Source organism: Psammomys obesus, unplaced genomic scaffold (genome assembly GCF_907164565.1).
Source record: "Psammomys obesus unplaced genomic scaffold, mPsaObe1.curated_primary_1811, whole genome shotgun sequence".
NCBI classification, from domain to species: domain Eukaryota; kingdom Metazoa; phylum Chordata; class Mammalia; order Rodentia; family Muridae; genus Psammomys; species Psammomys obesus.
Window position 1 is genome coordinate 1,783,046 of NW_026596152.1, and position 10,365 is coordinate 1,793,410.

Genomic DNA, 10,365 nt, shown 5'->3' on the forward strand with positions numbered 1-10,365 from the left:
CCTTGGCGTCACTCCTGGGGCCTTGGCGTCACTCCTGGGGCCTTGGCCCAGGGTGTTGGGATGATAGGTGTGCTCTTGGCTTGAACTTTCCTCCGTTATCCCTAAAAAGTCATTCCAAAAAGAAAGTAAATTGTATTTTACTCTTTCTCATAGACGGATGATTTTTCTAGCCTCCTTTTTTTTTTTTTTCAGTGTAGGCCACGCAGATCAGAATCGGTTCTTTAGGCTTGGCGGCAGGTGCCTTTGCACACAGACCCATCTGGCTGGCCCACTGAACAACAGTTACTTTTAAAAAGCATTTTTTAATTATGGGCTGGAGGGCTGGCTCGGGGGTTGACACTGGCAGCTTTTCAGGATGACCTGGGTTCCAGGCTGAGCACACACGCGTGGTGGTTCATAACCCTCTCTAATCCCAGGGGACCTCATGCCCTCCTCCGGTGGCAGAGGACACAAGACATGAAATAAGAATAAATCAATCTTAAAACAATAGCCACTGTGTCTGAGGAGCTCCCACCTCCCCCGGGGCTTGACCGCTACCAACAGCTGTATGTGACAGTGCGGCCCCTCCTACCCGCTCCTCTGCCTCTTTTGCGAAGTCACCACCCTATGATAGTTTTGCTTATTTTCCTTTGCTTTTGAAAAAATATTAGTAGGCAATGGTGTGTGTGTGTGTGTCACACATCGTCTAGTTGTGCTTGTTGGCAAGGTCTGTAAAAAGTGGGATTGTATTTACTGCACAATCTCCCAGGAGTCCCGTACTTCAGAAACAAGCATTTCCGTTACAGGACGACTTTGGCATGTTACTGCGAGACCTGCTTATTCTTGCCAGAAATGCTTGGAACTCTGAGGAAACCCAAAAAGCATGCGAGGTAGAAAACACAACCCTAAAATGATCTCTGGCTCTACAGAGTCAGGGCAGCCCCTGCTGTCAGGGCTGTCCCACCTGAAGGCCTCAGGGTCCAGCCTCAGATTGGCATTGGCTGATTGTTCTGAGGACAGCACTCTTCCCCACGGGGGTACCAGGTGTTTTTCCAAGGGGGGTAGGGTAAGGAATAGGGTAGGGTAGAGAGTTGTCCATTGCCCATTACCTCTATGGGAGGTAGAGGTAAAACTTTGGTGCTGGGACCACGTCCCTCACCATCTGTCATCATGTGCACAAGAGCCCTGGTCTGCAGAGAGGCAGCTACTCAGGGAAGAGGGACGTCAGAGTGGGGGGATTTGGAGTCCCCAAGTTCCAAGTTCTAACCATGCCTGGCATGTGGCTGCTCAATGAACTGTCAGATTTAGAGTTAACACTTTTTTTTGCTTGGACTCGCTCGACCTCTGTTGCAATAACTAACACACAAGGATGTCAGCCAGGAATTACCCTCCCTGCTGTCCTGCCAGACAACTGTGACAGCCTGACAGAAGCAATACCATGTACTGAGAACCAACAAGGGCGTTTTGGATCTCCTTCGGAGTCAGAGTCCCCGAGACAAGTCTTACTGCCAGCCTTCCACATGAACAGACCGAGATACAGCTAAGCTGTGTGGGTCTGTCGGGAGCACACAGGAGGCGTCCCCTGGAGCTGGAGAAGCCACATATGGGTACTAGAGACAATGGTGGAAACAGATAAAGAAGGAAGAAGTCCAAGAGTGTAACCACACACAGACAGGAAAAAAAAAAAAGTGACAGCAAAAGCAAAACCGGTTACCGCTAATCCTAAAGAGGTAAACACTGTGAATATTTTCTAAACATCGGGAGGAGCCTACACATTACCCAAAAGGCCTTTCTCTTGAATCTCTGTGGCAGTTAACGGTATAGAGGCTTCAGGATTAAAACTCAGTTGTCATACAGTAATAGCACATCAGATCCCCCGAAAGATCAGTACATTAAATATTTTAAAAATACAAAGCAGAAGCCAAGCCAGGCAATGGTGGCACACCCCTTTGATCCTTACATCTGGGAGGCAGAGACGGATGGATCTCTGTGAGTTTAAAGCCAGCCTGATCTACCTAGTGAGTTCCAGGACAGCCAGGGCTCCATAGCTGAGACCCTGTCACAAGCAAGCAAGCAAGCAAACAAACAATTAAACATAGACAGAAACAGGGGCCAAGGATGGCTCGGTGGGTAAAAGCTCCGTTGAGCTTATCATCCTGAGTTTGCTCACCAGAACCCATATTAAAAAGAAGGCTAGAAAAATCATCATTCTATGTGGCACCCCCAGGTCTGTCTTCAATCTGTGTCCTCCCTCTCTCTGGTACCATTACAGGGTCTGCTTAGATCCGACATAACTCGACCACCAGGTCAATGTAGATGACAAAATTTTATTGTAATCAAGCCACTATGGATCGATCAGGGCCACAGAACAGACTTAGCAGCTTGATTACAATGAACTTTTGTCATTTGCACTGACCTGGTGGTTAAGTTATGTTGGATCCCATAACATTTGGTACATTGACTGGGAATCCAATCGCCCTATCCAGGTCCCTGGTTTGCAATCACCCACATTCGGGGACTTCATTCTGGAGGTAAGGCTGTCTGCTGTTTTCTGTTTGGCACCTGTTTGGGACCCAAGAAAAGAGAAACTGGAGTATCACTTCTAGGTCAGAGGAGGTCAGGAGACATCCCACTCTCTGTCTGGTTCCGATTGCGGGAAATACCTGGTCTGACTAACGGGACAGCTGGGTCGCTTTGCCTCCTCCTCCCCAGCTCTAGTGGTTGTCCTTGGCATGCCAGTCTGTCTGCATCTGTTACTTTATGTCTGTAGTTTAGTTTAGTTGTGTGATTCTCTCTCTGGGTGTTTCCTATTTGGAGGAAAGGACCAAAATTCATATTCTGGCCATTCACCCCTTGACTTAGTTTAAACTTGCTTCAAGGGTTTTCAGGAAAAAAACAAAAACAAAACAAAACATCTGAATTAGGACAACAAAAACTGATAAAGTGGTGCTGCCCTTGGAAGGCTGAGCCTTGGCTAGGAGCCCAGGACCACCACATGTTTGTTTCCAGCTGGTCTTAAATGTCTGAGTTTACTATGTTCTGTATGTATTGGTTATAGATTATTGACTTATAAGTTACTGGGTATGGCTAAAAATTTGTAATGTCTGTAACAAAAAGTTAACTTAAAATGTGTAACTCAGGGTTGGAGTTGTTCTGGGCAGCAACGTGGCATGAACCGACCAAGGAGACAGGGCTCCAAAGGTACATTTAAACTGGTATAAGATTTTTATATAATCCTGTCTTAAAGACCGGATTTATAAATCAGAACCAGTGGCACATGCCTTTAATCCCAGCACTTGGGGAGGCAGAAGTAGGCGGATCTCTGTGAGTTTAAGGTCAGCCTAGTCTACAAAATAAGTCCAGGACGGACAAAACTACAAAGAGAGACCTCTTCTCAAAAACAAAACAAAACAAAAACCAGATTTATAAAAAATAGGATTTAAAACAATGTTTCTTTAAATAACTTCCCCCCCCCACAAAAAAAAAGAAAGAAAAATTATGGTTATGCTCTGTGTCTTCAGTTTTTTAAAGAAAGTTTTGTTTTGTTTTTTTGTTTTTGGTGTTTTTGAGACAGGGTTTGTCTGTAGCCTTGGCTGTCCTGGACTCACTTTGTAGACCAGGCTGGCCTTGAATTTACAGTGATCTGCCTCCCTCTGCCTCTCTAAGTGCTGGGTTTACAGGCATGAACCATGCCCGGCTTAAGGCTGGATATTTTTTAAACAGCTTTTTACAATGTTGAAATTTAAAAGGTTATGCAACATTTTAAAGTTTACCAGATATTTTATTATAATGTCTTTATTAACATAAATTGTTGATAAATAAAGGACTAAATAATTAGAGCCACAGCTAAACAGAGACTAAAGAATTCCTTTCTCATGATACAATAAGAGAATAACGTTGGGAAGTCTGACAAAGAACTTGAAACAGATTCTCAACCCTTGAGTGACAACCCTTTGGAACCAAAAGATCTTTTTACAGGGGTAGCCTAGGATTGTCTGCAAATCAGATGTTTATTTTATGACTGATGTCACCACAACATAAAAAGAAAAGACTATATTAAAGTGGTAAAGCATTAAAAAAAAAGTTGAGGTCACTGGCTTAAAAATATGTCTCTCCTTATCTAAGGTCATTCAGGCTAAAAGAGACAGGTTTAAAGATATATGTTTAACCTCCTTGTTTTAACTAGCATTATTAAGACATAGCTATGTTTTGTAAATGAGTCATACAAGGAGCTGTTATAACCTATAATGGTATACCATGTAATGATCAAGATATTTCCCAGTCTCTATGTCTCAAAGTCTAAAAAAAACCAACAGACTTAATTCACTTTTTCTTGTAAAAAACCAAAACCAAAACCAAAAACTCATGTGGCAGCCACAGCTGGAGCCTGGATCCTCCGAACAGAGACTCTGGTGACCACGGTCTTCTTCCCAGAGGCTGGGGGTCAGGTAGCTGTAGGTCGTGGAGATGGCCTCCAAGGCAGCCTTGGTGAAGTTACCCAGGGTGGCAGTGCAGCTCCTGGCTGATATGTAGCAATCACCAACACCGGCCATCATCAATAGCTTCTTGGGCACAGGAGCAGAGACCATGCCAGTGCCTCTGGGGGCAGGGCTGAGATGCACCAAAGCAGAGCCACAGCGGCCTGTCACCTTGCACAGAACGGGGTGGGGCTTGCCAATCTTGTTCCCCGAGCAGCCTCTCCACACGGGGACAATGGAAAGCTTGGCCAAGATGACGGCCCCTCGGATGGCAGTGGCCACCTCCTTGGATCACTTCACACCAAGATCAACCTGACCATTGTAGCCCCCAATAGCGACCCAAGCCTTGATCCTGTTCTGCACTGTCATGGTCTTTAGAACCTCATCCTTTAGGGATGCACCCAGGAAAAAGTCAATGATCTCAGAGTCCTTCATGGGCAGGGAGAACAGGTAGATCTCCAAGGACTTTATCTTCATGTCCTTAGCCAGGCGGCCCAGCTCGGTGACAGGGATCCACTGCTTGTCTTTGGCTTTACCTCCACAAGCCGGGTGGCCTTGACCTTGACCACGACCACGGCCTTCCTCAGCCATGACCACAGCCCCTAAGACTGCTGCCGAATCCTCTGTGGAAGCCACCGTGGCCTCCTAATCCTGGGCTCCCAGGTCCTCCGAACCAGCATCACCTGCCATTTGGTGTTAGAAGAAGAAGGAGGAAGAGGAGGAAGAAGAAGAGAAGAAGAGAAGAAGAAAGAAGAAAAAAGAAGAAAGAAGAAGCAGCTGTCTCAAAGTGTTATCTTGATACTGAAAGAGCTTCAATTCAGGAATTTTCATTTTTATTGTATTAAAAAATACAAGTTAATAGTCACCTTATAAATAATCAAATTCTTTAAGATGTTCAGAACTATATCTATAGTCATACTAAATACTAATGTCATTAATTACAGGAATAAGCCTTATTTAGCCTCCTGTTTTATCTTCTTCTTTCTCCTCTTCTTCTTTTATTTTATTTTTTTCGAGACAGGGTTTCTCTGTGTAGCCTTGGCTGTTCTTTGTAGACCAGGCTGGCCTCGAGTTCACAAAGATCCACCTGCCTCTGCCTCCCAGAGTGCTGGGACTACAGGTGTGTGCCACCATGCCTGGCTCCATTTTATGTTTTCAAGATATAATCTAAAGCAAATGACTAAAAACAGACAAGAATTGTTTAACTCCGATAGACTTGGTAGATACTAATGCTAGTCATCAAACCTGTCAGATCTGATGAATATGGCATTTAAGATGTTTAAACTTACTATGACAGACAGAGACTCCCAGATCCCAGCAATGATCCCCAAGGTCTCCAAAAAGATAATGGACACAGCGACAAAGGATTCTACCTGGACTGTGGTAACGCTAACCACTGGGAAAGACTGCCCCGATACCTCCCTTGCTGCTGGGCCTGGCAGCTGAAGACTGATGTTGCTCTGGGACCTATGGCCCCAGTGAAGCTGTCAGCACCACAGGAACCTGCTGGGATGCTGTCTGGATAATGGGTGAGCCTCTGTCATTTTAACTAATACACAGGCCATTTGGACTAGACTTCCTGATATAATTTCTGAAGGCGTTGAAGGCTAGGCTAACTGTAGGTCTGTCGGCCTGGCAGCAGCGGGCAGCCAGCTCCTTTCCCCACAGCCACCTCCTTACATTTCATATGTAAAAATCAAGCCTTGCTCTTTCTTTTCCTCCCTCCCTTCCTCCTTCCCTCCCACCCTCCCTTCCTCCCCTCTCTACCTTCCTTCCTTCCTTCCTTCCTTCCTTCTTCCTTCCTTCCTTCCTTCCTTCCTTCCTTCCTCTCTCCCTCCCTCCTTTCCTTCCTTCCTTCCTTCCTTCCTTCCTTCCTTCCTTCCTTCCTTCCTTTCTTTCATTTCATCTTTTGAGACAGGGTTTTTCTGTGTAGCTTTGGCTGTCCTGGACTCAGTCTGAGGACCAGGCTGGCCTCTGGCCTCAAACTCATTAGATCCACCTGCTTCTGCTTCCCAAGTGCTAGGATCAAAGGTGTGTGCCACCACTGCCTGGCACAAGCCTTGTGTTTTCTAGATCAACTAGGTCTCTCTCCGTGTCTCTCTGTCTCTCTGTCTCTGTCTCACTCTTCTGAGACAGAGAAGAGAGTGTCTCTCTGTCTCTCTGTCTCTCTCTCTCTTCTCTGTATAGCCTTGGCTGTCTTGGACTCTCTTTGTAGACCAGGCTGGCCTCGAACTCTGTTCCTTTATTTAAAAGAACTGTGTTTGCAATGTCTGCTCTCAGTAATAACTATTCATGTCTTTGATAAATGATTAGATGCAAACAAAAAAGAATGAAAAAGAAAAGAAAATGATTTAAAATATATAAATGCAATTTATAGAAACATAAGGAAGTCATTTAAGTTGTATGAAAAATGGAAAATGTTTCAGATTTCTTTCCCCCCTCTATGCTATTGTTATATTATTTTAAAGGTTTAAACTTTTAACATTGATCAGCGGCGTTCTGAGAAACTCACGGAGCACAGACTGCTTAGTCAGAAGCTCAGGATTTTGAATTTTCTTTTGTTGTCTTCTAGGAATAACTTAAAGAAGCTTTTCATCGGGCTGAAACATCTAACTAATCTACACACCTTGCTCTCTGAATGGAAAATACTCATGCTTCTTAACATAAAGCTATAGTTTTTGCTGGAACTCAAAGGCACGAGTCCGCTCCTGTTGTCTTATAGATGCCTGTTAACTGCGTCTGTAAGACTGTGGATTTCAACACAACGGCAACACTGATATTCTAAACCTTTATCTCCTTTTGTAAGCTAAAGACTCATATAAGCCTCAAGGAATCAAAGAAGCCATAAGACTTAGATCCACCTGCCGCAAAGCAGATGGACTCCAGGTAAACAGAGCCTCCATTCTGCCTGCCTCTCCCTGAGAGGGGAGCTTCCCCTGGTCTCGGGCTTGCTCCGTTTCCCTGGTTACTAGAAAATTTTAACTTCTGTCCGTAGCCTATGTTTGTCTCAGCAGATTCCCGCTCGGCTGGCAGACGCCATCGAGGCAGCACCTGCAGGCTACAAGCTGCTGAGCTCTGGACTTGCTGAAAGCTCGTATAAACCAGACATCTCAGGGACAGCTTCTAAAGAGACAGTTGTATGAGACCAGCCATCTCCAGGAAAACATCTCCATCTTGCTGGCAATGTTCAACTAAATTCATGTTTCCAGACCTGGGAACCAACTCCCATCCTGACTGGTGGACAAATGTGACAATACCTGACACTGATGCTTGTGGTTTCATTCTTTCAAGATGCTGTACAACTTTTCTCCAAGATCGCAGTTCAGCTCCCGGGTCTACTCTGCGGCCCTGATCTATCAGTATTGGCTTGATTGCAATAAATCTTTGTCATCTGTATTGGCCTTGTGTTTGAGTTATGTTGGATCTAAGTTGACCCCATAATAGTAATGAGAAGAAAAGTTAAAAAGGAAAAAAGAAGAAGAAGAAGAAGAAGAAGAAGAAGAAGAAGAAGAAGAAGAAGAAGAAGAAGAAGAAAAAGAAAGAAGCCAGGGATGGCATCTCACACCTGTAAAATCCTAGCACTTGGGAAGCAGAGACAAGAGGATTTCTATGAGGTCATTGCTTTGTCTCAAACCTGGGACAAATGGCTGAAGTGCCTATTTAACATGTCAAAGCACGCCAGATGCCAGGTTCTCCCAGTATCCCTCAGTCCTGCCTGTTCCAGGGGCCTCCTGGCTGGCATCCCCAAACTTCTCCAGCCCTGGGGCTGGGCTGCCCTTCCCTATAGAAGCCAGCCATTTCTGGTCACCCTTTCTCTTTTGGACCTCCTGGCTGCTGCACCTGTTCTCCTCTCTCCCCTCTCTCCTCGCTCCTCTCCTACAATGGTTCAGGGTCATGTCTATTCTGGACTCTCCCAGATGTCCCTGTCCCCTCGTCCATGCTCTCCCATTTATCTACAATAAAATTTCTCCTTTTCCCTACTTAAGAGAGCAGTCATGTCCCTTCTTTTTTAGTTTACTTTTGCATTCAGTCATCCTGGGCTATACAGTGAGTTCCAGGTCAGCCTGAGCTATATCGGAAGTACCTGTGGGGGATGGGGGTAAGGGAAGGGGATGAAGCGACTGGTCATTGTTGACTTGGAACTGAGTAGAGAAGTGAGACAAGTAAAGGGTACTCGAGTAGCGGGGGAAGCAGAAGGAAGGCATTTGGGTCTTCTCCTAGGGGGCACATCTCTCTCCCCCTCCTCTGTCAGTGAGCACTTGGGATTAAAGAGAAAGGGGGTCTCTCAGAGATCATCACCTTGGGTAAAGGCGGGCAGCAGCTAGAGAAAGGCACTTGATCCACAGTTAGGGGCTGGAGCCGGAGGAGCAGAATTTTGAGAAAGGGTTGGAGCTGAATCCACGGCCCATCCCCCATCTCAATCCCGGCCAGCAATATTCCATGGCAGTTAGGGTCTGCCCAGTGGAATGGGGCAGGGCCTACTTTTGGATCTGGAGCTCAGGTGCCTGAAAAGAGTTCCCCCCATTCTTCCTCATACATTAGGCCTGTGATGGAACCTGATTTAAATGAGGAAGAAATTGAGCAGATAAGGGCCACGTAAGTGTGGGAATGGAAGGGGAAGAGCGGTGAGAAGAGAGCAGGCACCTGAGGCCCAGACAGGAGAAGGAGGCTGGGAAGGCAGGGGGGAGGAGGGGTGATCCGGGCAGAGCAGAGGAGTGACGCGGGCCCTCTGCCTCTTCTTCCAGTAGGAGCAGGACCCTCTCCGCGCAGCAGCGCCGCCACTCGGCACTGCCTATGCGCTGGAGATTTAAGCACAGCTCCCGCTGGATGGCCCACGTGATGGCCTCGGAGTTCAGCCTGCTGGCCTTTCTCATTCTTCTGGTCATGACCTTCTCAGGGAAATGGCTGAACCCCTCTAAGAGCCGCTTCTATCGGCGCCATCCCCAAAACATTACCAACAAAATCTACACCTCCATTCACACTATGTCCACGGGGCTCCTGTATGTGTGCCTGTCTAAGAGCTGCTCCGACCATGACACAGGTGAGCTCCTTCCTTCCGTCCCAGGACCCCAGCCCGCCTCGCCCACAGTCTTGTCCCCCCTGCCCATCAGCCATCTTCACTTGGCTTGCAGACTGCTCTGCTGGCTGACATGGCAACCTTGGGGTGGGGGTGGGGGTCGTTTTCTTCTTTTGGCTTAACTAAATCATTTTGCCTGACCAGAGACAGGTCACTGTAAAGCCCGATGTCAAAGAATTTGAGAGGTGCCGGCATCATTGTTGAGCTGGGAGGTGCTGGCTCCTTCCAGGTTCGCGTCCCCAAAGCTGAGAGAAGACCTCGGGGTGCTCTCTTGCCCTCATTTCCCAGCTCCTGTCAGCTTCCTTTCTTTCCTTCCGATGGAGGTCTCGATTCCCTGGGCCAGCTCTGCATTTCCCCCTTTTTTTTGTTTGGCTTTCTTATTTCATCCTTCTCTGAATTCTCACATCTGCTGAATTTCTGACTCAAGTTTTGTTTCATGCTGTCGTTTCATGCCCTCACCACCTCAGGAATGTCCGGTTCTGGGTGTCCCTCTCCATCTGTTCATTTTCCTTCACATAAGCAAAAACAGGGATGGAGAAATTGTATGTATTTTAATGACAAGTCTGGAAAATCAAAAAATATCATTTGTGGTGTGTGAAAGAATAAAGCCCTAGCATAATACTGTCAACACTATTTTACAAGACTGGAGCAGTGCAGGGTCAGAGGCAAGGCGGGACAGATGCCCAGCAGCAGGATATCTGCTGCGGTTGGGCGCCTAAAACACTCTGGATAAGAACCGGGTACGTGACTCTACCCACATCTGCCTTCCCGCCTTCCCTGTTCCGGGTGCGTGACTCCACCCACTGCCTTCCCGCCTTCCCTGTTCCGGGT

General features: G+C 46.7%; 1 protein-coding gene and 1 pseudogene across 1 annotated transcript in view; one reads left to right on the forward strand and one right to left on the reverse strand.

The window, feature by feature from the left end:
- The window catches only part of LOC129666753 (40S ribosomal protein S2-like), a 9,093-nt pseudogene extending 431 nt beyond the window's left edge, over positions 1-8,662 (reverse strand).
- Positions 8,663-9,006: 344 nt separating this feature from the next.
- Positions 9,007-10,365, forward strand: part of Odf4 (outer dense fiber of sperm tails 4) — a 3,776-nt gene continuing 2,417 nt past the window's right edge. Inside the window, exons 1-2 of the mRNA XM_055594322.1 lie at positions 9,007-9,053; positions 9,203-9,498. Coding sequence (XP_055450297.1) covers positions 9,007-9,053; positions 9,203-9,498 — 343 coding nt within the window. The remainder of the gene's footprint in view (positions 9,054-9,202; positions 9,499-10,365) is intronic.